The 24923-nt window shown below is 54.6% G+C and overlaps 1 protein-coding gene across 4 annotated transcripts in view; it reads right to left on the bottom strand.

The window, feature by feature from the left end:
• Nucleotides 1-663: 663 nt before the first annotated feature.
• Grk5 (G protein-coupled receptor kinase 5) overlaps nucleotides 664-24923 on the bottom strand; it is a 189747-nt gene continuing 165487 nt past the window's right edge. For 2 of the 4 annotated variants that reach the window (XM_015498319.2, XM_048791297.1), the window contains 11 exons: nucleotides 23775-23867; nucleotides 20498-20561; nucleotides 19494-19634; nucleotides 16436-16626; nucleotides 14278-14315; nucleotides 12730-12819; nucleotides 11149-11357; nucleotides 8103-8240; nucleotides 4029-4166; nucleotides 3425-3556; nucleotides 664-1334 (listed from right to left, as the gene is read on the bottom strand). In XM_015498319.2, the coding sequence (XP_015353805.1) occupies nucleotides 1236-1334; nucleotides 3425-3556; nucleotides 4029-4166; nucleotides 8103-8240; nucleotides 11149-11357; nucleotides 12730-12819; nucleotides 14278-14315; nucleotides 16436-16626; nucleotides 19494-19634; nucleotides 20498-20561; nucleotides 23775-23867 (1333 nt within the window). In that variant the 3' untranslated portion in view covers nucleotides 664-1235. The remainder of the gene's footprint in view (nucleotides 1335-3424; nucleotides 3557-4028; nucleotides 4167-8102; nucleotides 8241-11148; nucleotides 11358-12729; nucleotides 12820-14277; nucleotides 14316-16435; nucleotides 16627-19493; nucleotides 19635-20497; nucleotides 20562-23774; nucleotides 23868-24923) is intronic. The other 2 variants (XM_048791296.1, XM_048791298.1) reach the window with 2 other exon arrangements.

Below are 24923 nucleotides of genomic sequence, written 5' to 3'. Positions count from 1 at the left end.
CAGCTCTCCTGCGGGAAGTGACAGTGAGATTGTCTTGAGTTTTTTTGGTGGCCCAGTCTGTCCTTGGACATGCCATTTGCCTGGAGAGACAACCTCATCCATGCCACAATGGTTAATTTGTGGGGGCCTGGTGAAGGTGCCCAGACTCAAGACTTGGTAGACACTTCAGGAATGTTCTGAGCCCTGGGTGAGCTTCCCTCCCCTCTGCAGACACAAAGGCTGAGAATGACCCACTGGATCTCACCTCCTGATGTTCCCATTGTCCTGAGGGTTTGGAACACTCGAGATTCCATGCCTAGTCCTTCCTGTTATTATGCTTCTCTTAGAAATACTATATGACAGAAATCCCCAAACACAGCACAAACCTCTTGGAAACTACTGGCTTTAGCAGCTGGGACCTTGCAGAAAGAGGCCCAGAGCCCACTGGGCTGTATGCAATCTTCTGTGCAGAGTGGCCACCCTGCAGAAGGAAGAGGGGGCAGTAGGGAGGCAGCAATGGCAGCTGTGCCCCTGTAGGGCTGGCTGCACAGTCCCAGAGAGGACATTCTCAGGGGAATTCCAAGTGGGTCTTGAGCACTTAGTTCAGATCATAACAAGCCAACAGAAGTGTGACGCCACCGTGAGGAAAGGTTAGAGATGGATGTAGGTAAATGCAACCAACCCTTTAAAGGTGAAAGGTGAAACATTTTCTACATTTAATAAAAACATTTTCTCATCTGAGTCTCTGGAAGTCTGGAGTCACATTTTTTTTTTTTGGTAACCCCCCCTTCTAAAATGTCTTAAAACACATGGCTTAATAGTGGCTGCACAGAAAAATCTACACCTCAAAGTCTGGACTTTCATTTAAATACAAATATACAAAATGTAAACTGAGACAATAGAGAAATTTACAAAACTTTTCTTTAAAAATAATAAAGACAAAAATTCAGTTCTAGTTAGGATGCCTATTAAAATACGTGCAAGTTGCCGTATCCCATTGGGTTTCTATTGCAATGTTCAACGAGGGCAAATCCAATCCACCCCAGCTTGGGGCCGCCTTAAAAAAAACAGACCTGAGTGGAAATTTCTTTGAGAAACCTCGAGGTTCGTTGAGGAGGTGGACGGTCCCCTTCCCTGGCTCCTGGGGGTTTCCCTGGCCTCCCAGCCAGAGTGGAAGCCCCACTGGCCACAAGTTCTGCTTCCAAGTAGAAGGGTCTGGGCTGGTTCCACTGTGGACTTCAAGGCCAAGGCCAAAACTAGCTGCTTCCAGTGGAGTTTGAACTGACGTGGTTTGAATTGATGTGGTGGTTATAACTGGTCTTGGAATTGGAGGAACTCTTGGAATTGTTCTGATGCTGGGGGAGAGGGGGAGAGAGAGCATGTGTCAGTCCTCCCTGAAGTCAAACTCTGGCGCTGACACATCTGTGGGGCTCTGGAAGAGGGGACAGGGTTTGCAGGGGCTGCTCCAACCCACTTCTCTTGCTTTCTGTGGCCTTTTGCATTCTCCCCTGCAGACCTGGGGCCAGAGGCCAACCTTGAGGCTGCCTGGGAAGAACCTTGGAATTAAGGGAACCCTGACTCAGGAGAAGGAAGGGCCCCTCCTGTGACATCTGTGTTGGCTAAGCCTGCAGACCTGGAATTTGACTGCTTGGGTTGGGATCTGACCACCTCTTAGTTGACCTCCTGCAGTTTCTTTAATCCCTTGGTTTCCTGGCCTGCAATGAGGAATGAGGGCTTCGTGGAGTTGTTGGAAGAATGAACTGAGGCCATGTATGCAAAGGCTCCAGGAAGTGCCTGGCCCCCAAAATGCTGGGCTGCTCATCATCAGCTTGGCACCTCCCGGCAACCCTATGGGTGCTGGGCCCCTCAAGTGGCAGGGTAGAGAGGGAGAGATGAGGAGCATCGGCCTCACAGGTGCCAGAGCTGGGCACTGTGCTGGGGGTGCCATCCCCCTCCTCCACCCGACTCCGTCCTCTGCAACTCCTGGCAGCAGGCACGTTGAGTTTTTAGGTGGTCAAACTGAGGCTGGGAGAGGTTCAAAAATCTGCTACCCAACGAATAAATGCCAGGGCAGCATTCTAACAGGAGCCCCGAGACTCCACAGCGACTGCTTTCTAGACTGACAAAACTCCTGGGAGCTCAGCTGCATGGGTGAGGGGAGAGGTCACTTCTTTCTGGAACTTTGGTTTCGATTGATGGAACAACTTAAAAGTTATATTTTTATGTTATGCAAACATAAATGTATTATAGAATGGGATGTAAACCTTACGTGGAGTTTTAGATAAAACGGTAAGCTCGGGGCCTCAGCCTGTGTATGTTCCCTCTCCTGCTCTCCTCCAGCTCCTTCCCGGGGCTCACCAGATGTGTGAGCTTGGGCAAGTTCTTTAATCTCTCAGCCTCAGTGCTCTACTCTGTGAAATGGGGTCAAGCCTGGGCTCATAGTTCACTAGGATGCCCGAGAGCTGCGAGGCATCCCACACGCTTATGCTCAGCCTGGCGCACAGGAGGTGCCCAAGACGTGGTGCTGAAATGAGCAGTCTGAGGTTTGGTGGATATTAATGGGAGAAGCCCTGGGAAAGGGCCCAGCCCAGTGGCCTGGTCCACAGTGGAGCTCCCCAAAAGCCACCCTCACCCCTGCAATCAAAGCAGGGGGGCAGGGGTAGATTCTGGGACAGGAGGCTAGAACTCCACCTGCCTCTTCTTTATCCTCCTGAGGAGGAGGAGGGAGAGGAGGGGAGAAGCCAGACTGGGGGAGACTCCCAGGATGAGCATCTTCTTGAAGGGCCAGGCCAAGAAGGGGCACTCTTTGGTTGCCACTGGGGTCACAGGGTGTGGGCCCCAGGCTCTCACTCGTCTGGTCTGCCTCCCCGCTGCGGCATTTCTCCATTTGGTCTATGCCAACCCTTACTCCAGGGACTGGCTGTGAGGGGCGAATGTTTCCCCCCAGGATGGGTCTCCTCTGGCTGCCAGCTGCAGGGGACCCATTCAGTGATGAAGGGGGGTCTGCCCCAGGATCCCTGAGGTTCTGCAGGGATCACCCCAACGCCAGTCTCCCTGTCCTTTCTCTGTTCATCTTCATCTACACAGTTGAGTCCTACCCGGGCCATATGGGGCAGTGGCTCTCAACCTGGGGTGATTTTGTCCCCCAAGGGACACTTGGCAATGTCTGCAGATATTTTCTGCTGTCACAGCTCGGGGAAAGAGGTGCTGCTGCATCTCACGGCGGAGGCCAGGGCTGCTGCTTGCTGTCCCTCGGTGGACAGCACAGCCCGCAACAAGGAAGCAGCCCCAAATGCCGAGTGTGGAGGGAAAGACCCCGACATCAGGTAGACTTGGGATGCCCACCCCTTCTGCCCTGGGGTCCCTTCTGCAGCTCTGGTCTTGCTGCTTTACACAGACGTGGGCCGGGGTCCGCACTGAGGCCGGGTTGGCAGCCGGATCTCACCTGACGCTGGAAGAGCCTCTGGAGCAGGCCTTTCTTTGGTGGTTCTGGAGGCTGACTTCTGTTTAGGTCTGGTGAGAGGGTACCGTCGGGTCCAAACACATTCAGCTCCTTAAAGCATTCTGTTTCTATCATCTGGAGAGGCCAGCAGGGACATGGCCTGTCACCCGGGCCTCATCTTCCCTGACCCGCCTGCCCTCTACCTCCTGGACCCAGATGAGGCTCCCCTGTGACTCGCCCAGGGGTGGGTGCAGCCCCCGTCTGCCCTTGTTCGGACTTCAGTGAGAACAGGAGCTTGCTCCTCTTCTTCCACCAAACCCATCTCCCAGTCGCCTCTCTGTCCTGCCTCTGCGACTGCTGTTTTCGTCTTCCCTCCCAGCCAGACCTCTCGGGGAGGCCAGTGCTCCTGCCTCTGTTTGCTCGCAGCCCATCTGGCTGGCTTCTGAACCCCACCCTGCACCATGGCCCTGGCCCAAGCTCCAGGGACTGTCCCTGGGGCACACCCAGCAGCCACATTTCTGTCCCTGTCTCACCCTGCTCTCAGCAGTGTCCTGACCACTGACCACCCCTCCCTCCCAGAACGAAGCCACTGTCCCACTCTGCCCACCTCATTTTGCCACGGGATGGACACGGAGCCTGTGGAGAACTTGGAGTAGAAGTCATCGTCCGTGTGGTCCAGGTTGACGCCCTTCACGGTGGAGAACTGCTCGATGTCCAACACGTCCTTACAGTACACGGCCCGCGGCTGAGGAGGCAGAGGGCTCGCTGCACATGCGCCCTGCTTGTGGCTTACGAGTCCCTGAGCCAGGCCTTGGGGTTTTGATGGGGAGCAGGGGGGCTTCTTCCTGGGGCTCCCCCAAACCTGCCCTGCTGTCTCTGAGCCACCAAGGGGACCCAGCCAAGGTGAAACAACAGCTGGGTGTCTAGCTGCTCTGTGCAGGGCTCCTTCCTGCCATTGCTTCCTGACACATGCCAGAGTTCACCCTTAGATCTAGGCTGGGCTGAATGGGGAGGGGGCACTGCCTGTCTCTATGCTCATGGTCCTTGGCACCTCTGGCCTCCCCACACTCCCTTAGCCATGTCAGTTATCCTGAAGATCATAGCATTGGGAAGGTGGCAGCGTTTCCAGTGTCACCTCTGTTGGATGAGTGCTTGCACTGGACAGTTTGGGGCCTCTGGTCCACTGCTCCATGGAAAGAACGAGTGCTGGGGACTCGGGACCAGAGCAAGGGCTTATGTGGGAGTTTGCCTCCCTCAGGTGACCAAGTTGCAGATGAAGGATGTCCTGGGGGTGACTGGCACAGGAATAGCTCCCAGCCCCTTCTCATGTTAAGGGGCAGTGAGGGCTATGGGTTAGCATCCAGACCTGGTGGCCAGGCAGACCTGGGCCATACTCCCAGCTGCAGTGCTTAAAAACTTTGGAGAAGTCACATATGCCCTCAGTTTATTCATCTGCAAATAGGGGGACAACAGAAGCCCAGGGCCATGGAGCTTCTGGGAATGCTTAAGTGCCTAGCACCGTGCGTGTGCGCTGCTGTGATCATGACAGCTTGGTTTTTAACCTCACCCGCCCGTCAAATAAGAGCAGAGGGCCTGCTCCACGCCAGGGCTCCTAGAAACGAATCTGGCTGGACTCATCAGTTACTGGAGGTGGCTTCCCAGGGCTCTAGGAACCTGGGTGTGGAGACGGGGGCTTTATAGATGACTGCGGGGGGTGGGTGCAGAATGCCCCCCAGACCTGGCAATGTGCCTGTAGCTGGAGGGCAGAAACAGGCTCCCCAGGTCTGCCGAGGGCCCAGCACAGACACTGGCTAATTCGAAGGTCATGAATCGGCATTGGCATGCGGGCTTGGCGTGGGCAGCAATCACTCAGAGGGCTCTAGGCTGATCTCAGGACTGGGTACTTTCTGGGGCCTCCAGTCCTAACTGCTGCTCAAGGAACAAGTAGGAGGCTTGGAGGCCACTCAGTCCCCAGTGCAGCAAATCGCTGGGCCGAACTGTGCGTGGGCAGCGATAGGGTGGGGGGCGTCCAGCTTCACAGCTGTGATTTGCCTCCTCTACTTCCAAGGCCAAGGGTGCGCGCCACCGTGGAACATGGCGTATCGTGTGCAGGGCCCAGTGTGCATGAAGCACAGGGTCCTGTGCTCAAAATGTATGCAGAATTTCAAGACGGCAACAGCGGGGCTTTGAGCCAAGTGGGCCAGTGTGACTGCTTGTGTCCAGCCCCCGAAGCTGGCCCTGGGACACATGGAGATGGACATTTTTCAAAAAGTGTATTTTTAAAAAATCTGTTCTGGCATAGACATTTACCTAACTTGCCAAAATTGACCATCTCATGGCTATGACTTCTTGGAGAAGTCTCCTTTTGGAAAACGTTTATAAAAAAGTCAAGTGAAGTGAAAAAGATAGAGTCAGCAATGGCCCTGAGGGTTATGAATGTGGCCGCAGCCTGAAGGTGGTGTAGGAAGAAGAAGGAAAGGCAGCTGGGGTGGAGGACAGGCCAGCCCTAGGGACAAAGTCCCCAGCTCACAGGGATCTGTAACTTCTGCTCACCTCCCAATTGGCTGGTAGGCCTGGGGCCTTGGCTGCCCAGAGCAGGGGCCATGGACCACAGGGTCCACAGGGTGCTGTGGACCTGGGGAGGGATGGACACATCCAATGGGTGATCTCATCTCTACATGACAACCTGAGGTGCTCTGCAACCCGGCAGGAAGGGTCACAGTCAGGGGGACCAACCACCCCTGTTTGCTCAGGACACAGGACTTTCAGTGCTAAAACCAAGACAGTTCTGGGCAAACCTGGATGACTGGTCACCCTGATTATCAGAGATGCCACCTTCCACCAGCTGGAAGGCTCTTCTGGCACTGCCTGGCCAGCTCCATGCAAAAGCCTTCACGACACCATCTCCTCCTCCCAGGTCCCGTTCTCTGCTCTCACTACTCCATTCCCACTTTCAGTTAGGGGGTGCTTGCTGACACGTTTCCTCTCAGACGGAGAGTGCCCAGAGAGAAATAACCCAGTGTTCTGTTCACCATGGGTCCCCCAGGGTCTGGCACAAGGCCTGGAGCATGCCGGGAGGTTGTTATATCTGATCTCATCCCATCACCATAGCAACAACCTGGGGTGGGGGATGGTTCCAAACCTTTGCCCCAGACCCAGCCTGGGTGTCCACCTCTCCTGCAACTTGGGACATTAACCCAATAACACAACTGTCATGTCCTTGCAACCACTCTGAGTGGTCTCCAGGGATACTGAGTTGCAGCTGTGCCCAGAGACCTCAGTGTTAAAAACTATAAGCCACAAACTCCTGGCTGGTGGCCTTTCCTATAGCACAGTCACTCTAAGCCCCAGCTGCATGTTAGAATCACCTGAAGAGGTTTTGAAAACCCTCAGGCCCAGGCCTGGTCCCAGATTCCTTGAGGACCAGGTCTAAGATCAGCGTTTGTCATGTCCCCTGCCCCAGATGGACAATCAGGATTGAGAGCTATAACTGGGACTCTCTCCACCACCTGCTGACGCTAGCTAGGCTGGGCTGTTTGTAGCACTCAGTGTGACTTTTACTCTACATGCTCAATGGCTCCCTTCTTCCTCCATAACTGGCCAGATGGGGTCAGCGGTGGCTGCCCCGGCCACTGTTTAACACCCAGCTGGGCCCTGTTTCTCAAACCTGCTGCTGCCCTCCTGCCCTGCCCAGATGACCAGGGCATCCCCATCTACAGGGAATGCTGGAGTTCCAAGGCTGGCCCCACCTTCCTCTGCACAGGGTGGTGCTGGGGCAGGGGGATGGATGGCAAGGCTCTGATTTGTTGCCGATGGCAGTGGTGCAAATATTCTCACCCCTCTACTACAAGTGGCCAACCTGAAGTGGCTGAGCACTGAGTTGGGAAGAGGGTGTATACTCAGCTCTCACAGGATGCAGGAAGCCAGCCCACTGTCTCAGGGTCCCAGGTGTAGCCTCCATTCCCCACCTGGGATGTTGTCCCAGTCTCTGAGGACTGCAAAGGAACAGAGGCGGCAGCAGATCTTTCGGACTTTCGACCTCTTGATTCGACAGAGTTCAGGCCCTGGAGCGGCAGCCTTAGCCTGTTCTGCCCCTGCCAGGGCCAGGTCCCTCGAGCCTCTAGCCCAGCTGAGAGTGAGCCTGGGCTTCAGGGACTGTATCAGGCCTATTTAACTGAAGTGCTGCCTCACACCCTGACTTAGGACCTCACGAAGGAGATGGGCCTCCTTGTAATTTGAGCTGGCCATGCCTGGCCCAGAACCTGGCATAAACAGTAGGTGCTCACTGCATGCTAGCCTACCATGCTCTTGAAAACCCTCTCCATTCAGTTCATTTTACCGTTAGCCGTCCCCGGCAGTTTGGAGGAGAGGCGACATTGGCCTCATTAGGGGAGGAAACTAAAGCTTAGGAGGGATTTATCCAGGTCCCTCAGTCCAAGTACCCAAGTCTTTGGATGATCAGTGTGGGGCTCCCAGGCCCATACCCCATCTGAATCACCTGGCATGAAGTTCATTTGCAGCATTGGCAGAAAGTAGCCAGAGGGAAGGGACATGGTCCCCACGAGGACAGCAGCATGACCCATGCTCTGCCAACATAGAGGCAGTGAAAGAGAATGGCCCTGGGCACGGGCCTGCTGGGTAGCAGGCCTTGGATCTTCTGGGGGCTGGGGAGGCTACTCACATCTGGAATGAAGGGAGGGTCCAACATCCCGGCCTCCAAGCGCTTGAAGTTCATGTTCCTGAAGAACGGGTGCCTCTTGACCTCGGCCGCACCCTCCTCCTGGCAGCCCAACCTCTGCTTGGCGTCTTTGGTGAGCAGCTGTGACAAATGACCATGAGGCATGCGGTTGGGCCTCTCCTCGTGCCAGAGGCCAGAGGGCAGAGGAGTGGAGGGACGTCTGTGGTCACTGTCACACTCTCTCTCCCACCTATATCTCTGAGCCCTCCCAGGTGTTCCGACCCCAGCGCTGGCCTCCTGAGGCTCACAGATAAAAGGGGATGTGTTCCCCAAACAGAAGAGCCAAACGTGGCAGCAGGGCAAGCACCAGGTGACATCCTGGTAAGGATTAAGCACTTTTAGGCCCTATAGGTGTCACTCTGTTCCTCTGACTACCGGGCTGGTGGCTCAGGCCTGTTACCCACACCTTGGCTTCTCTCCTCTATGTGTAAGGGAGTGGGATTTGCTCTACATGTTCCAAGAAAGGCAAGGCTCCCCGTGTAGTGGCTGGATGTGCTGCCGCAGCCCCCAAAGCTTGCAGGGCTGGCCAGACTGGTGGCATAAACCAGAGCACTAAAGGTGAGGGGTGGACTGGAGTTGGGGGCAAGCCTGACAGGCTGCACATCAGCTTCTGTCAGGCAGGAATGTCAGCCAGGGCCCAGGGCTTCTGCTTCTTTTTCAAGAGGTGCCAGAAACTCAGGTTTTTATGTGAATTCTCCTTGCTTTTAAATCTTGGCAATTAATCCACTATTCAATTCTTTCTAAAACATTCCATCCAGGCTGAACAAAACACCCTCCTACATGCTGCCAGTCTGCAACACGATCTCAGGTGTACATCAGAGGGGGAGAGGGTGTGAGCTGGGGTGGGCGGGGCAGGCAGAGAGCAGGCCTCCTGGAGGGCAGGAGGGAGGGCAGGAGGGAGGGCAGGAGGGAGGGCAGGAAAGGTCCAGGGCTGGAACTCAGCAGGGGCCTAAGAAGGTGGACACTGAGGTCTGGGCCTAGGGTCTGGACCCAAGGGACAGAACAACAAGATGCATTAACTTCTGGACCTCAGGGGTCAGGGCTGCCAGGTCCTGTGGCTGCCAAGATGGAATGGGGAAGGCCTGGGGCCTGAGACCCGCTCCCTTGCTGCTTGTGGAGCAGCCATCTTAGGCAGGAAGGTTGGAGCTGTCTGAGCCCAGGAGCCGCCCCATGGACTCAGGCCTCCAGGGTCTCCCTGCAAGTCAAGCCCTGTGGTACCTTGAGCCAGTTGGAGAGCACAGGCCTCAGAGGCAGCAGTTAAGGGTGAGGAGGAGGCTGAAGACAAGAGTCCTAAGATCCCAGGAGAGAAGACAAGGCCAGAGTCCTCTGGCGGTTCTTCCATGGGAGAGTCACTTTGTACCCCCAGGCCTGGTTCATTGGAGCAGTCAGCTAAGCCACAGCCAACTACTTTCTCTCGAGGCCACAAGGGGGCAGCAGAGAGACATCTGTCTTGCTGGTTGCTGGAGGAGATCCCAGCCCACAGCTAGAGAGGATGTTTGAGGGTGCAGGGGTGGGAGTAGGGGTCCACTCTGCCTCCTATCCTTTAGCATGCACCATGTCCTTGTTGATGAAAACTTCATTCTCTGAATCGATGATCCTGACCTGCGACATTCAATGACGCTCTGACCACAGCTGTCCGACTCCCTCTTCTACAGCCATGTCCAGGCTGGTCGCGTGGCAGATTCCCCCCCATGGCACAACCAAGCATTGTCCACGCCCCTGTTTCCATCCATCTGACCTTTTCTGCCTTGTTCTTCTTGTCCCCAACCCCAACTCTGGCTGCAATGACTACCTGAGTCTCTTGGGGGCCTCTTAGCACAGTTGGCCAGCAAGCTACAGGGTTTGGGTGTGTGCTGCCCGGTATACAGTGTTCCTTCCCAAGGGTCCCTCTCATCCTTAGTTCCACGTCTTTTGATTGTGGTCAGATGACAGATCCAGCCCCAAATCCTTCTTCCCACTGCTCAAAGCCATAAATGAAGCTGGTAAGAGAAGGGGCTGGGCTGAGCGTGGATGGCTGTAACTGAGGGGCCTCCAGGGCTGGGGAGCCAAGCCCCTTGGTTCCTTGGCCACTAGCAGTGCAGCCTGAGGTTCCTGGAAGCAGACCCTTGGGGGTTTGTCACTGGCTTTCTAGGCCAGCTCTTCCCTAACCTCCAGCCGGGCTGTTCATACAGGCACTGAATCTGCCCCAAGGCCACCGTGGATTCAGAGAGGAGGGAAGAGAGGACTCAGTCCACACCCCAAGGTGCAGTGGGACACCAAGGACAGGAAGTCTGTGGGCTTGCAGGTGTACAGAGCTGGGCATTCAGGCCCTGGACATTCAGCTGCCTCTCATTGTGACTTGGGAGCTCAAGAGCCAGGTAGAAATAGTAAGTGGCCATCTCCCTACAGAGCCAAAGAAGGGCCTGAGGGCCAGCCCTAGAGTGGGGCCCACCTAGGCTGTAGCCCAGGGTGGACCCCACCTTCAGCTCTCCCACTTTCGTGGCGCCTTTCCCCTTCCTCTCTCTGGCTGACCCAGTCCCCCGGTGTGTGCAAACCACTCCCATGTGTGTCCTGCTCAGGGTGGGTCACATCCGCTATCCTAGCTGCCGTCATGCAGAACCTGAGCCCGTGTCGCCTGCACTCCACTGAGGAGGGGGAAACTTTAAAGTACTCAGACTGAAAACATCACTGCCCTCCTGCAGACTCGAGTCAGCACCCTGGGGTCCAGAGCTGAGGGAGCGGCTGACTTGCCTGTAGAGCTGGGAGTGTGGGGTGAGGGTGTCTCACTGTCCACCTCAGCTCCCTTCCCCTTGGCCTGCATGTGCCCTCAACCCCAGGCTTCTCCCGAGTCCTTCGCTAACCACCATGGTCCTCGGCAAAGAGCACAAGCACCTGGGCCTCGGTCTCCTCCACCCGCAGCCTAGCACGCCCTGACGCATGTCCCTTCTGGGGAAGGCTGGGGGCTGGTGGGTGAGCCACCCCTGGACACCTTGGGCTCACTGAGACTTACCATCTTGCAGATGGACTTGGCCTCCTCGGAGAACTTGTGGGAGTACACCTCCTCTGTCTCCAGGACCCGGCGGTCCACCTCTTCCCGCTTCACCTTCTCCTTGCGACCACGGAACGGTGACTGGCCCTCGATCATCTCATAGATGAGACATCCCAGGCCCCAGTAGTCAGGGCTCAGGCCATATCGCTGGTTGTTCAGAACCTCTGGAGCTGGAGGCAGAAGAAAAGGGCAGGAGGGGTAAGAGCTAGCAGCAGCAGGACACTGCCCAGACATATCGGCCACAGCTGCTCCTCACCTCAGAAGAGGTTCCTGCACCCTGGAGCAGCATTGCTGGTGGGTGACCTGGAGTGTCTCAGCTGGGACATCCCCTCCTCCAGCCCCTGGGCCAGCCGCTGGAAACCTCAGCTCCTCCAGGGTGCCTGCTTTGCACCATCAAGGGCTCTGATTGTAGCACCAGAACTGAGAGGTCCTGCTCCTTTGAGGTGCCCCCACCAGAACACGCACTTACTGCCTTTTCCACTGCTGTGTCCCCAGTGACATGCAGTAGGTGCTTATATATACTTGTTGCAGCAAATAAGGGTGAGTCCACCCAAGTTAAGGATCTTAAATTGATCTGGAATTCAAACAACCTCCCATTATGTCTTTCCTACCCCTTTGATAGAATGAACTCTAGATTCACCATGGAAGCACAAGAAAGACAGTCACACGTCATGTGTGAACACATGTACACATGCACCAGGTGCACGACAGCGTTGCACATGAAACGTGCAACACCCTGTGCAAAAGGAGACGATGTAAATGCAGAAGCCGACATGTAAGCAGGGATGCAGAGAGGCTTATCTATCATCCACCATCATCTACGTGTCTGTGAGCATCCACACGGGCATGCGCACATTCACATGGGCATGCGCACATTCACATGGGCACGCGCAAATTCACACAGGCACACGCCCTTAGGTCGCCAAATATCTTGCAATCTGCAAAGGACTCTTCAGCACCAGAGACCAAGCACTGAATCCCACAGGCACAGCCTGGGTGGAGGGCAATGAGGTGCCTGGCTCCAGAGCTTGCATGGTCCTGTGTCCCAGGGTGAGTGGGGCATGTCTGCAAGGTATAAGAAGAAAGCTGGGGGAGGCCCCATTTGGAAGCAGGGCTTTGGGGGCCTGGGTTTAGCTCCAGGTCACTTTCCTGAAGCCCCTGGGACGTTGGTCTTGGGGTGGACTGAGGGGGGCCAGGGCAGGTGTCTAATTAGAATCATGCTTGGTGACACAGCGGACTCATTTTGGACCCTTCCTAATGACCTTCCTCCTTTCAGAGGGGCTATCTGCCTGCCCCCCCAGACCCCTACTTCCATGAGGCCTCCCTAGCAGTGCCAAGTGCCAAGCTCTGGCCACCCCCAGAATGGGGTAGGGGCTGCAGAGAGCTCTTCGGAGGCTGCACCTAGGGTCCCATGTGCCACCTTGGCTGGCTAGGGTCCACCAAGGAGTCAGCAGGGGCCTTGACTACCTCTGACCAGCGGTGCTCTGTGGTTGGGGGCCCAAGGGAAGGGTCAGCATGTGACAGGAGCAGGGCCACACTCACCCATGTAGCCGACCGTGCCCACCCGGCCGCGGATCAGGTCTCCCTCAGGGATCTTCACAGCCAGCCCCAAGTCTGAGATCCTGATGTGGCCTGTGGGGGACAGCAGGGTCAGCGGGCTTCGGGACAGCTGTGTGGGAGCTTGGTCCACCTCAGCCATAATGGCGAGGCACATGAGCTCTCAGTTTTCCCTCTGTCCCATGAAGATGTGACCCTTGTCTGCCTCTCAGGGTGAGCACAGGACCCGGGAGAGGCCAGGCATGACGTGCCGTGGGTGAACTACACTTTTTAGGAGTAAAACACAAAGATGCAAAAGGATGCCGGGATCTGGCTGGGCGCTGGCCGACCTGCCTCATAAAATGCCCTAATGGGCTTTCTGGAAGGCTGAGGTCGCAAAGTTTAAAATGTGCTGGCCTGATTCTGGGATTGCTTCATGGGAAAAATATGAGATTCTCCTGACATTTTGCAACAATTTGCTTAAGGGGAAAAAATTACAAAGCAATTTGGGAAGCAGCTCCCTGCCCTGCCTGGTTGGTTTTTGGAGGTGGTTTGTTTTTTTCCCTTCAGAGAAAAAAGGAGAGCAAATGTCTGGAGATGGAGCCCATCAGAGTCCTCAGAGTCCAGTACGGACTCAAAGACCCAGGAGACGCCCACTGAGAGCACCAGCGCTGCCTTTGCCTCACCACAGGCAGGGTCATGGCTACATCTTACCCTACAGGAAGGAATGTGTCCCTTTCTGCCTGTGGATACCAGGGCCCCCTGCAGCCTAGACCTCTGCAAGACCCAGTCCAGAGAGCAGGTGGGCGTGGGCAGCCAGCAGCAGGAGCTCAGTGTGGGCGGGGCCCTGAGACTGGCATGGCTCTGGGCCCATCCACAGAGGACCAGCAGGCTCCGGGACACCCCGCTTCTCCAGGCACAGCACCCCAAATAGACCTCTCTCCAGGGGCCTGGGGCATGCAAGAGGCCTGGGTTCTGCTCCCTGCTCCCCACTGATACCACCAGCTGAGCTTGGCAGCCTGGCTCCTTGGAGCCTCAGTCTTGTCACCTATGAAATGGGCACTGAGACCCCACCTTCTGTGGAGATGGGAAATTCTGGTCAGGTAGCAGGTGTGGAAACTATTTTGCAGGTGTGGTAGGCTACATGGTCCTCAGGGGTTACTGAGGCTGCTCTTGCTATCCCTGTGCTCACTCCCAGGAGAAAAGAACGATGGCAGCAGACCAGCAATAACACTTAGCAGGCTAACAGGGGCTCCCCACGGCTGTCCCCTCCTAGAGGGGAAGGCAGTATGCTCCTGGTTTTCACGCAGAGCAGGGAAGTTTCGTGTAAGTGTCTGTCAGCATCTCCGAAATGCCAGGCTCCTCACGCAGTACTCTCTGTCCCTCTGGGCCAACCCACGATGTTTCCTCACGAAACAGGAGCTTTGTCCACACCCACTGCCTCCCCTGGCCCAGGACTGAGAAGCTGGAGTGAGGTCTTCCCATGGCCTCTCCTCCAGCGGCCCTGTGGCCAGAACCCTGCAGCCATCTCCCAGAACCCTGAGCCCGACTCACCATAGTCGTCCAACAGGATGTTTTCAGGTTTCAGATCTCTGAAAGGGAATGACAAGAGGCACCTGAGCGTGCCCATCCTGGGCAGCAAGGACAGACTGGCACCTGGACTGACCCCTGGGTAACTAGGCCCGAGCACCCCAGGGCGTCCCCTCCCACCTCTGGGCTCTGACCGGCTGGTCTCTCTAGGTCAGGATAATCTTGGGGTTCTTTATCTCCTTCCAGTAACTTAAGACAAAAGCTGCTGTTTGCCACAGGCATCTTCCTGCCCTGAAGGGTGACTGGGAAGGTAGGAAAGGCCAGTCCTGGCACCTGACCACATACTGACAGCCCCCAGGGCAAGGGAGACTGGCTGGTGTGGTGACAGACCCTCTTGAGGGCTGGGAAGACCTGAGGTCCCAGGATGCCCTGAAGGTCCTGGGAATGAGGAAAGAGAAGTCACTGCATCCAAAGCTCCCGCTGAGCCACTGGGAAGAGAGAGCTGCAGGGGAGAAGCTGGGGCCCTGGTAAAGACCCCTGTGGGTAGGGCTCCAGGAGGCCGGCATATTCCTGCCCCAGCTGGGCCACAGCCAGGGGGAAGCAAGCCAGAGGGTCACATGCAGGTGCTGCTGCCTCATCTATTCCCAATCCTGCCTCCTTTATGCAGGAACTTGCTTGAAATTAGGAGAACCACTGCCTTCCCAGAATGGGGGACAGGCATCAGAAGCTTCTGGCTTTCCTAGTAAAGGGTAATAGCCCAGAGAGGGGTGCACACAACTCAGCTCTGCCTTGGGAATGACAATAGAGCCCATCTGGATGGGGTTCCAGTTCCCAAGCAATGGGCTTTGTTTATTTAACTGAAGGCAGCTGTCCTTATGGGGAGTGGTTAATGTACCCAAATCCACTGGGCAGCCTCACAGAGTGATAATTAGTGTCTGTGTATACTTGTTCATTACGAAATAATGTTGTTGCTATTGTTATTTACATTGTCTTCCTTTGATGTGTCAACAATTCCAAATAAGGACAAGAGACACCTCCTCAATAAACCAGCATCTGCCTGGTTGGAAGAACAGCTCCCCAGGGGCATGGGCCAGAACCAAGTCCACGCAGAGGGTCAGGACCCCAGAAGAGCAGGGTTCTCTGCCTCCCTAGAAGAAGGGGAGCTGGACTTGGAGGGCTTTATTTTCCATTTTCTTTCTTTCTTTTTTTAAGCAAAAGGCAATCAAGTGGAGGATTCTTTTTTCCAACCCTCAGGGAAAATGTTCTCTCTTTTCACTTGAATAAAAACAAACAAACAAAAAAACACAAGCAAAGAGATGGGATAGGGGAGGGCTTGTCACCAAGACCATTCTTTCCGGTTCCCAAAACTTTCCTGGACTCCTCAAATGGCTGGGGCTCTACACAGAGGTCTTCAAGCTGGGGCCAGGAGGGTCTGTGGGAATGTCAGTGTCCCAGGTGTGGCCAGCCCCAGGGCTGTGGTTGCTGACATCATTCTCACCTTCCAGGAGCCTCCCGTACAGTTTTTAGACAGATGATGGTGCAAATCAGTTTGCTACAGTGATGTGATTCCACTAGATCCACTGGTAAGTGTTCAGTTTCAAAATATCAATATTTGCCACTATTTAAGCACGTGTTGGGATATTTCAATGTCAAACCATAATGAATATGGGCAAGCTGACAATTTCAACGTCAAAAAGCAAGGGGCACAGAGGTTTTCAAGTTTCTTTGTGGAGCGTTGTGAGCAGCGAAGTCCGCTGCTGACCCTGAGGAGAATCTGGACACATGGCCCCACAGTCCAGGGCCCTGTGGCATTGAGGTCCGTGCGGAGAGTGGTGAGCACAGGGTGCTTCTCTGATGCCTGCCCCTGGGCGGCCTCCCTCTCTAAGCTTCCTGGGGCTGATTCCCCTGAGCTTCCTGGGGCTGGGCTGCAGGGACAGGGGTTGTGGCCCATTGACCTCAACTTGGGGGAGCCGGGGCTTGGGGAGCATCATTTCACATGCTTGGCTTCCCTATACTTTGGAGGCTAGAGAACACACTGGAGAGAGCCCTCCTCACTTGCTCGGTCCTGGGGATCCCTGGGGCTCCACGGTGGGAGGAGACCATCTGACTCCTGCATCCTCACCTGTGCTGACCTGGTGCAGGGCCAGCCCCACCCAGTCAGACTCCCGGGAGCACAGCTCACCTGTAGACTGTGTTCTCGCGGTGCAGGTCTTCCAAGCCGCAGAGGATCTCAGCTGCATAAAACAAGGCTCGCTCCTCCTCAAAGCCAGGGTTCCCCATGTTGTAGATGTGGAACTTTAGGTCGCCCCCATTCATGATGGTTAGGACCAGGCACAGGGCATCCTTGGTCTCATAGGCATAGGCCAGGTTGACCTTGGAGTGCAAGAGCAATCATGGTGAGCTCATGGCAATCACCACCCACTTCCATCTCCCTTCTCAGGTTCCTTGAAGCTGGAGGCAGGTGGTGGAGGCTATCTGCACCCTGAGACCCTCTTAGTTACCTTATCTGCTTCCCCTCTTGGCTGATGAAGGACTTAAACTTGACTCCTTCTAAGTGGTTCAAGGTGAAGGGGACACGGGGAGGAGAGAGGTAGGCCAGCACCGTGATCTTCCTGGATTCCTACCCCAGAATGGTGTCTATGCTTTCCCACCACAAAAGCTTCTGCATTCATTAGTTGGTTAGAACTGGTATTGTCTTTTTGGTTGGTCAGGAAGGTGGGACTTGGCTGCCCTTTGGGTTGTAAGGACCCATTATCTCAGGGGTGAAGGGCTAGGAAGTGGCCAGTAGGGCTTTGGGGAGTGGAAGACAGCCTGGCCAAACTTTCTCTTGCAAGCAAGACCTGCCATGTCCACCTGCCAAGGGAGCCACTAGGAGAGGTAGATTCCAGACACCCAAGGCACTACGGATTGGGGCCATGGGGTAACTGGAGAGGTGGGCAGTGTTAGGGTTGATTGGAAATTACAATGGGTGGAATTCCTTCTTCTCCACTTAGAGAGTTTGCACAAATAAAATCTGAGCACTGCAGACCGCGCCAGGGAGAGGCTGGGCCATCAAACTTGGAGGGAAACATCAGGAACATCATTCATTTCTGAGGAAAGGTGACAAAATGGCAGCGGAGGGAGAGCAATCTTGTAGGGTTGTGTTTCTGCCACCAACTGCTGCAGGTACAACTCAAACCTGCCCAGGTGGTCCCGGGGAAGGGCTCCTGCCACAGGGCTATGGTTTGCGTGAGCATCTTCAAAGGATCATGTGTTTGCGGCTTGGTTCCCAGGGTGGCGCTATGGGAGGTAGTGGGACCTTCAGGAGGAGGGGTCTAGCTGAAGCCCTGGATCACTGGGGGTATGCCCTGAAGGGTGCAGTGGGACCCAAGTCCGGTCTCCCTGTTTCCTGGGTGGTTTTCTTCACCATGAGTTCCCACTAGAGACCAAAAGCAATGGGACAACGTGATCTTAGACCAGAACCTTCAGAACTGTGAGCCAGAATAAATTTAAATGCCTCAGGAATTTCACTTTGGTGATGGAAAGCTGAATAATAAAAAGTGTCACAGTGGAACTCCCTGCGGGCACAATGAATGAGACACAGTCAAGGAAGGTCTAGCCATCAAAACTAATGGCCCGTGAGGAGGTGTCAGCCCGGGTTTGCCAGGCACAGGGTCCTTTTCCTGGAAGTGGACCCCCCAGCACCACCCCTCTATGGGCAGCTTCGAGGGGGCCATCAGCAGTCAAAGAGGCCTAGGCCCAAACTGGCAGGTGTTGGTTATCCACCTCCTCCTGTGAGGTGCCATGGCACTGCCCACCTCTTCCCCCTGGACAAGGCTGGCGGCTGGGGGCAACCTGAGATGAGACTCAGAGACCCAAACTTCTGTCCCCTTTGACTATCACTTTATAAAACCACCTTCCTGTGAGGGATGACCAAGGCACTGGGCTGATGTGGTCTCTCCTCTCACAGTTGGTGGGAGTTTAACGGGGACAAGCTTCATGGACAGCCATTTGGGAACAGCCATCAAATGAAAAACCTGCATACCCTCTGCTACGGCAATTCTTCACCAGGAACTGGAGTGCTACGGGGACGTTCACAGGTGTCCACCCAGAACCCACCAAAGGAGAGTTCAAAGACGGATCCTGCAGCATTGTTTGCAGTGGTTTAAAACGAGAAGTGATTTCCGTACAGTTCATGGTTTATCTTTTCCACGCAATCATCCAAAAAGAGGTGAACTATTGGTGTGGATAAAGGGAGAATACAATTTAAGAGGAAAAAGTACCATAAGGTGTATGAGAAGGGGGCTGGGGTCAGAGCTCAATGGTAAAGCACTTGCCTAGCACGTATAAGGCACTGGGTTTGATCCTCAGCATCGCATAAAAATAAATAAGGGTATTGGAAAAATTGTTTCCACTTACAACAAAGAAATTTTTTAAAAGATGTATGGGGAGACACTGCTAGTTAGAAATAATAAAGCCTGTGTATGAATAAAACATGTCTGGAATGATCTCTCAAAGAGGGAGGCATTTATTTTTATTGTGTACCCTTCTGTGCTGGTTGCATTATTACCTTGTACATGTATTAGTTCTTAATAACATGTTACAGAGACCAAGTATCAATGTATTCCTCCAAACTTCCCAGCCTCCTCTATAGCTAGCTTGTCCCTTGAGGTGACTAGTTCATGTGGAATGAAAGTCCAGTTGAGCACTAAAAATTTCCTGGGGAGACCCACCCCCAGCACTCCCTCCAAGCCTCAGATGGAGTAGATGAGATGGCGGAGAGTGGCCTGATCTGACTGGACCTGATGTGGCTGACAAGATAACTTACTGTTTTCAGCGACTTAGAGTTGGAGCTAATTTGTCACTGCAGCAAAGCCTAGCCTAGACCAACTAACATGATACACACAAACAAAATGGTGCCTCCCTAAGAAACTCCACCACGATGGTCTCCACCATGATGAAACCAGTCTAGAGGGTCTATAGGACCCAAAGATCCTTTTGATTGAGCCTGAGGTGAACTTATTTTGTTCACTAAGGAGTTTACAAGGTGGTCCTGGGGAACAGAAGTCTCAGGCTCACATGCAGAGGGTGTCCAGGCACTGGGCAGGGCTGGTGACAGGACAAAATCAGCCATGATTGACCTACAGCTTTCTTACGTCCCTGGGGGTGGGACCTGCCACACTGGAATACCACCCACCAGTAGGTGAGGGGGGTCTGGGTTACCAGAAGCACGGGCCTGTTGTTGGGCCCTGGACACTCACCACGAACTGGCTGTTGACCTTCTCGAGAATCTGCTTCTCATTGAGTGCCATGGACTCCCCTTTCCTCTTTTTTATCCTCTTCTTCTCCAAGCGCTTGCAGGCATACATTTTGCCTGTGGCCCGAACCTGGCAGGCACAGACCTGAGGTGCGAGAGAGACACCAAGGTCATGGGCACTGTGGTCTGCCTAGGCCCCTCCTCGGCAGGGCTGCAACGGACAGATCAGAGCCAGCTGGGCTTCCTGTGGGTGCTGCAGGCCCACAGGACCCACAGTACACCTGGCTGTACCCACTGCTGTCCTGGGCTCTGCCCTTGTGACCTGGCCTCAGGGCCCCTTGCTGTCCCCTTTGACTGCTTAGGAGGATCCCGGTCCTCAAAGAAACAAAATGGGCCATGCACACATCAGTTAGATGATTGGCAGAAGCTTCAAATGCTGCCCTTGTCTTAGAGGCAACTGAGTTTCTTCTGCCAGCCACTGGTGGGGACGGTCGGTTTTGGGGACAGTGAAGGGAGACCCTGGAGAACCCTGACTTCATCATTCAGATCTGGGAATGGGGCATTTGGTTTCTAGCCCTAGTTCTGCCCCTGATTGGCTATGTGACCTTGGCCAGGTCAACCCAACTCTTCTGAACCTCAGCTTTCCTCATCTCAAAAATGGAAGTAACAAGGCTGGCCTCACACACACTGGGTCACATAACGCCCAGCGAGATCTGGATTCCCACAGGACAGCGCATAGCCAGGCATCGTCCAGACAGGCAGAGGCTGAGCGGCCCCCACCTCCCTGCCTCTCCAGGGAGGCCCGCTCCCCACCCTCCTTCCCACCTCACACACCTCGTGTACCCCAAGGCATGGATCCTCCACCCTCCCTCACTGCCACCAGGGGACCCAGGGCAGAGCTGTCCCTGCCCCAAGCCCTGCTTAGAACTTCAGGCCCACCCAGGAGGGACAGGCAAGGTGAGTGGAACCTGAGCTGAACCTCAGTAGAGAGCGCGGGTGTGCACTCACCTCCCCGAAGCCCCCTTTCCCGAGTACTCGATACTGCCTGAACGTGTTTTTGGTCACTGGTTGCCTGGAAAAGAAGCAAGAACCCCAGGTTGGTCTCTGGAGGTAGGAGTCAGGATCCATAAGAAATAGATGAGGGAACCAAATGCAGAGCCTGCAGCCATACTCAGGAGGAAGCGGGGAGCCTGTGCAGGGAGCGGGGAAGGGACGGGGAGCCACAGAGGAGCCCCTCTGAGGCAGACAGAAAGACAGAAAGGAGGCCCTGGCCTCCCAGGCCCGCAGGCCTCACCCTTCCAGCAGGGGCCACACCTCCTGCCCTGGCTCCTTGCAGGATCCAGAAGACCCAGCCTCACGAGGGGCAAGGCTGCTGGCTTCAGGTCTGCTCCTGGGACTCTGGGACAGTCAGTCCCCAACCCTCCACCACTGGGAACCCTTTATCCTATTTCCCCCATTGATCCAGGATCCGGGAAGACCCTGAAAGTCCAATGTATTTATGAAGTAATCTCCACTTTGTGTCCCCCGACTCCCTGTTTCCATTAGCAAAGCCACTTAGAACATCTACTCAGGCAGGACTTCCGGTCACAAGGACAGTACTTCGAGGAGTAACCCGTAGAGGGTCATGCAGTCGCAGCTAAGGACTCCACGGTGCCGGGAGCTTACTTTTCTTTCCTGGCCTTTTGGCTACAACTAATTAGCTTAAAATGTTAAAACTGGCTCTTGGATCCCCAGGACTATTTTTGAGTGCCCTGCTCCCCAGGAGTCCTGACCAGGGCAGAGGTTGGAGTGAGACTGAATTGGGCCAAAGAACTGGGTCAGTAGGAGAAGGCCAAGCGAGCTGGTGGCCCAGCATGAGGCACGATCTGAGAAACCCTATCCTGCATGGAAACCCTTCTTGCTGCTGGGGCCTGAAGAGGGTTTGGATTTCACTGGAAACCACGTCCTCAGCAGTGCAGTTCCTTTCTTGGATCAACTCTGAAAACCAGGCACCCTGCTCCTTGTCTCCAAGGCACGTGCTGTACCTCCCTTCTCTGTTCGCTGGTGGTTCTGCAGGAAGTGGGGCAGGTCCCCACTGGAAGCACAGAGATGCTCCCTCGGCCGTGCTTCTTCTTCCACACAAGAGCGGCCTGGGCAGCCTTGGTGAAAACCTGCCATGTGCCCGCATCCGCCACGCGGCCCTGGGAGCCTTTCCTAGAACAGCCCCCAAAACCACATGAAGGCGGCCGAGGCCTAGCAGTTTATGATACATGGAGAACAAACAGCCGGTCAGTGCCACCGCAGAGCTCCTCTGCGAGGGGGAAATAAGTGTAATACAATTTCCCAGGAATTTCTTGGTTAACCTTGGGAGGGAAAAAAATCCCTTTAATATTTCAACAGTACAGCACCAACAGGCCAGGATCTTGTTTAGAAAAAAAATGAGGGGAAGGCAGGGTGCTGTCAGTCATTAAGCCGGGATCCTGCTTCATGAGTTCGGATAATGTAATGCCTTCCAGAGTGAGTGCTTAACTTCTGGGGTTCCCAGAGTGACAATGCTTGCTGAGTGCTACATCCTGCACGTGGGCTTATGTCACCCTCATGCTAACCCCAAGAGGTGCTGCTGTCCCTGTTCTACAGAGGACAACACTTAGGCATTGAGAGGGGGAATGGGATGCCCAAGGTCGGGCCGGTAAGTGGTGGGGCTGGCACAGGGGTGTAGGCAGTCATCTGCAGAGCCTCGTTCCAACCTGCACTGGTACCTGGGAGGGCTGGGGCAGAGGGCCATGTGTTACCCAGCCCAGGGCTCCAGGAAGGGCAGGATGAGTGTGCACCCCATCAGCCTGTCCTGTGAGCTTCAGGTGGGCTGCGACTGCAGAATCAGACACAGAGAGCTGAGGGCCGTGGTCCTGGTCATGACTGCAACTGTGCCCAGTGGTGTCCCTCCTGCAGCCAATGGCTGACTTCTGTTGAGGATTAGCCTGTTGAGGATCTAGCACATGCTAAACTCCTCTTATCTCACCCTCACCCCAAGACTACGAGGCAGGCATTATTGTCCCCATTTTACCAGTGAGGAAATCGAGGTTTGGAAAAGTAACCCAGCCTTGTCGAGGCTCCTTGGGAAGAGAGTCTGAAGCAGGACTCAGACTGAGTTGGGTGCATGTGCAGGGTGGCCAGTGGTATCATCGGGTCAACAGAGAAGGCCACCTCTGGTCTCTCGGTCATCCCCACTGGTCAGGGTGGAGAGAATGGCCCACCCAGCTGCACAAAGGGCACGTTCCTGCTGGGCTTCCTGAAGTGTGCTGGGCTTTGAAGGGGCTTCTGTCTTGCAGCTTCTGAGCTTCTGAAGGGGTTGTGGAAGGGGACACTCCCACCTCACCTACCAGCTTAGCTCAGCATGGATTTAAGTAGCTATCACACCTTTCTCCAAATCCTGGAACACTGTAGATAACTGGGCAGTGGGCTGGGGGTCCTGGGCCAGGGTCCCGCCTTGGCTGCGCTACTGGCTTGCTGGGAGATAAGGCAAATCAGGTCCCCTCTATGTCTCTCCTTCCTTATCAGTCACAGTGAGGCCACATTTGCCCAAGTGACAGCCATGCATATGAAAGCATTTGAAGAGAATGAGACATCAAATAAACCATTAAGAGACTCCCTGTCTCATCTCATTAGCGAGATGGAAAACTAAAGAGGGAAGCCCCCGCTCACTCACTGAGGGGAGCAGGCACAGTGCTGAGGACGCTGGGGAGGAGCTGGGGAGGAGCAGGCGTGAGCTCGGGAGCAACTGGAAATCGGGGGCGGCAGTTTCAAAGGGCAATTTAACAGTCCCTCACAGTTTGCAATCAGGTGACTTTTGACTCAGAAACTCCCGCTAGGAATTTCTATGGCTGTACTTGCAAAAGTACATAAAGATTTATGTTCAAAGCTATTCATTATTTCGGGGAAGGTTGCATAAAAACTTGAGAACAAGTGTCTATTAAGGGCACTGGGCAAAACAAAGAGTGTGCAACTACTTCAAAGACTCTGGTAGCTCCAATTTGCTAGCAAAGAAAGAATTCCCAAAGAGAGTGAGCCAGAGAAGCAAGAACAAGGTGTTGAGTGTGTGTGTGCATGTGCGCACGTGTAATGCACACACTAATAAGCACAGGGCTTTTCTAGAATCCCCAAGAACTTAATTAATGAGAGGAGGATAGCTAATTTTATTGTACCCATGGGCCACGGGGGTAACCAGCTTTTATATGAATCCTCAGATGGAACCCTGAGCCTGCTGCTCCCACTCACTCCTCTCACGCACAGGGTGTGGGGGACTCACCTCTCCAACCATTTCCACTGGAGAAAGCGATCAAAATACATGCTGTCCAGATATTCGTGGAATGGCTCTCCGCTCAGGTAGTCATGGACAGACCTAGCTCAGAGAGACAGAAGGATGGGCATGTTATAATCGCAGACTTGAAGCAGCCAGGTGGGGCTGTACCTGCAGCGTAAAAAATGCAAACCATTGAGGCAGGCATCTGGCCAAAGGTCTTGTCATTTTGCTGAAACTGGATGATCCTGCAAACATGGTTTGGTGTCTGCCAGGTACTGGGCACTGTTCTAGGTCCTAGGATATGCCGGGAGCATGAGATGGGCATTGTGATTAGGGACATAAACAGTAAATCACTAGCATTAAACCAGCAATCTCAGAGTTATGTCATCGCCAATTAGGGGAAATCTCTCTGAAAAAGGGATCTGTGAGCTGAGGTGAGGACAGAGGCAGAATTACTGAGGTACAGGGAGGGGCTGGGACTCAGAGGTGGGGTGGGGGTGCAGAGTGGGGCTCAGTCCCTGAGGGCTTTGAAATTGATCCAGGACCAGTGAAGTCACTATGAGCTTTTCATGAGTGCAGCAGAATTTACTGGTAACCTGCTGTGGGCCAGGTGCCAGGATAGGCTCTGGGAGACTAGGACTCCTCTATATCTTAGGCAAGGCCTAAGGGGGCCTGGCAGGGTTCAAACTTGGCTGTAGGCAGGGGTGGGCTTCTCCCCTTAAAAAGTGGGCCTGTTGTGTAAGGTGTTACACACCTGTAATGCCAATGGCTCAGGAAGATGAGGCAGGAAGATCACAAGTTCAAAGCCAGCCTCAACAACTTAGTGAGGCCCTAAGCAACTTAGTGAGACCCTGTCTCAAAAGAAAACATTAAAAATGGGCTGGGGATGTGGCTCAGTGGTTAAGCACCCTTAGGTTCAACCCTGGTACGCACGCACACACACACACACACACACACACACACACAAAGCAACCCAGCATGCTAACCAACCCAGTCAGGTACTTGGAACCTGAGGAAGGGCAGGGACCATGAAAGGGTGAGGAGATGCCAAACTTGAACATGGCCAGCATGGGAGGCCAGGATGGCCCTTCCCTCGGGGTCAGAGTCAGGGTCACTAGCTGTGCCCCTGCCCAGTGTTAGACCCTCAGCAGCTTC

Source organism: Marmota marmota, unplaced genomic scaffold, assembly GCF_001458135.2.
Source record: "Marmota marmota marmota unplaced genomic scaffold, marMar, whole genome shotgun sequence".
In the NCBI taxonomy this organism is placed as follows: domain Eukaryota; kingdom Metazoa; phylum Chordata; class Mammalia; order Rodentia; family Sciuridae; genus Marmota; species Marmota marmota.
The sequence above is the reverse complement of the archived record's forward strand: the minus strand, read 5'-3'. Positions and strand labels throughout refer to the sequence as shown.